The 898-nt window shown below is 34.9% G+C and overlaps 2 protein-coding genes across 2 annotated transcripts in view; one reads left to right on the top strand and one right to left on the bottom strand.

The window, feature by feature from the left end:
• The window catches only part of LOC119585144 (cyclic AMP-responsive element-binding protein 1-like), a gene marked incomplete at its 5' end in the record, with an annotated part of 32879 nt that overhangs the window by 5301 nt on the left and 26680 nt on the right, over positions 1 to 898 (bottom strand).
• On the top strand, positions 166 to 898 carry LOC119585145 (cAMP-responsive element modulator-like). Its single transcript, XM_037933773.1, has 2 exons — positions 166 to 335; positions 519 to 898. Exons 1-2 carry the CDS (start codon positions 260 to 262, stop codon positions 710 to 712), a joined length of 270 nt encoding a protein of 89 aa, XP_037789701.1. The 5' UTR covers positions 166 to 259; the 3' UTR covers positions 713 to 898.

Genomic DNA, 898 nt, shown 5'->3' with positions numbered 1-898 from the left:
ATATTTGAATATATTGGGTAAGTCAAATCTAGATCATCGTTATGATAATGGGTTATGAACCCCCAACATTTTTTTTAAATCATAGTTTATCATATCCATACAAAACTTTAGCATGTCATGAGAGTAATTGTTATTTGTAAAATAGTATGTTGGATTTAAATGGTTAATTCATCTGTAAATCTCCATCTTGTTTCCAGTTATTCCAGCCAGCAGTCTCCAGCTGAGTGGTCAAGGCACAGAAGGTCTTCAGACTATCGCCATGACAAATGCAGCCACAGCAGGAGGGGCTGTAGTCCATTATGCCCCTGGCTCTGACCCTCAGTTCATTGTCCCAGGTAAGTAAGAGAACATGATGTCACTTGGTTTCATTATTTCTATAAGTTGCCCACAAACCATATTTGCAGTGACTTCCTTTTTTTGTGTGTGAATTTAATAGTTTAACATCATTTTAAAGTTTTTTTTGTTTCCTGACTATTATAGGTTATATATTAAACCACAAATAATTATTTTCCAAACAGTTGCAACAGGTGATTTGAGTAGCCTTAAAATAGCCACGAGTACAAGTGCTGGGCTGGCACAGGGTGTGGTTCTGGCAACCACTGGTTCAGCAGTTCATGGTTCTGGTGATCAGATAGCAGAGGAAGCTTCTCGGAAACGTGAAATAAGGCTTATGAAAAACAGGTATGAGATGTGGTTTCAGTTGTTTCATTAGGTTTTGATAGTCTAATCAACTTCCTAATATTCTTATTTATTCCACTTTTTTTATTATTAAACTTTACATTTATTCTTCACATTGTAAATGCTTATTATATGGGTAAATTTCCATTTTGAAAGTTAATTTAGCCCTTTAACATCATACACCAATGATATGTAGAAAATAAAATACACCCTGAAATGT

The sequence above is a fragment of the Penaeus monodon genome, chromosome 19, assembly GCF_015228065.2.
Source record: "Penaeus monodon isolate SGIC_2016 chromosome 19, NSTDA_Pmon_1, whole genome shotgun sequence".
In the NCBI taxonomy this organism is placed as follows: Eukaryota; Metazoa; Arthropoda; class Malacostraca; order Decapoda; family Penaeidae; genus Penaeus; species Penaeus monodon.
The sequence above is the reverse complement of the archived record's forward strand: the minus strand, read 5'-3'. Positions and strand labels throughout refer to the sequence as shown.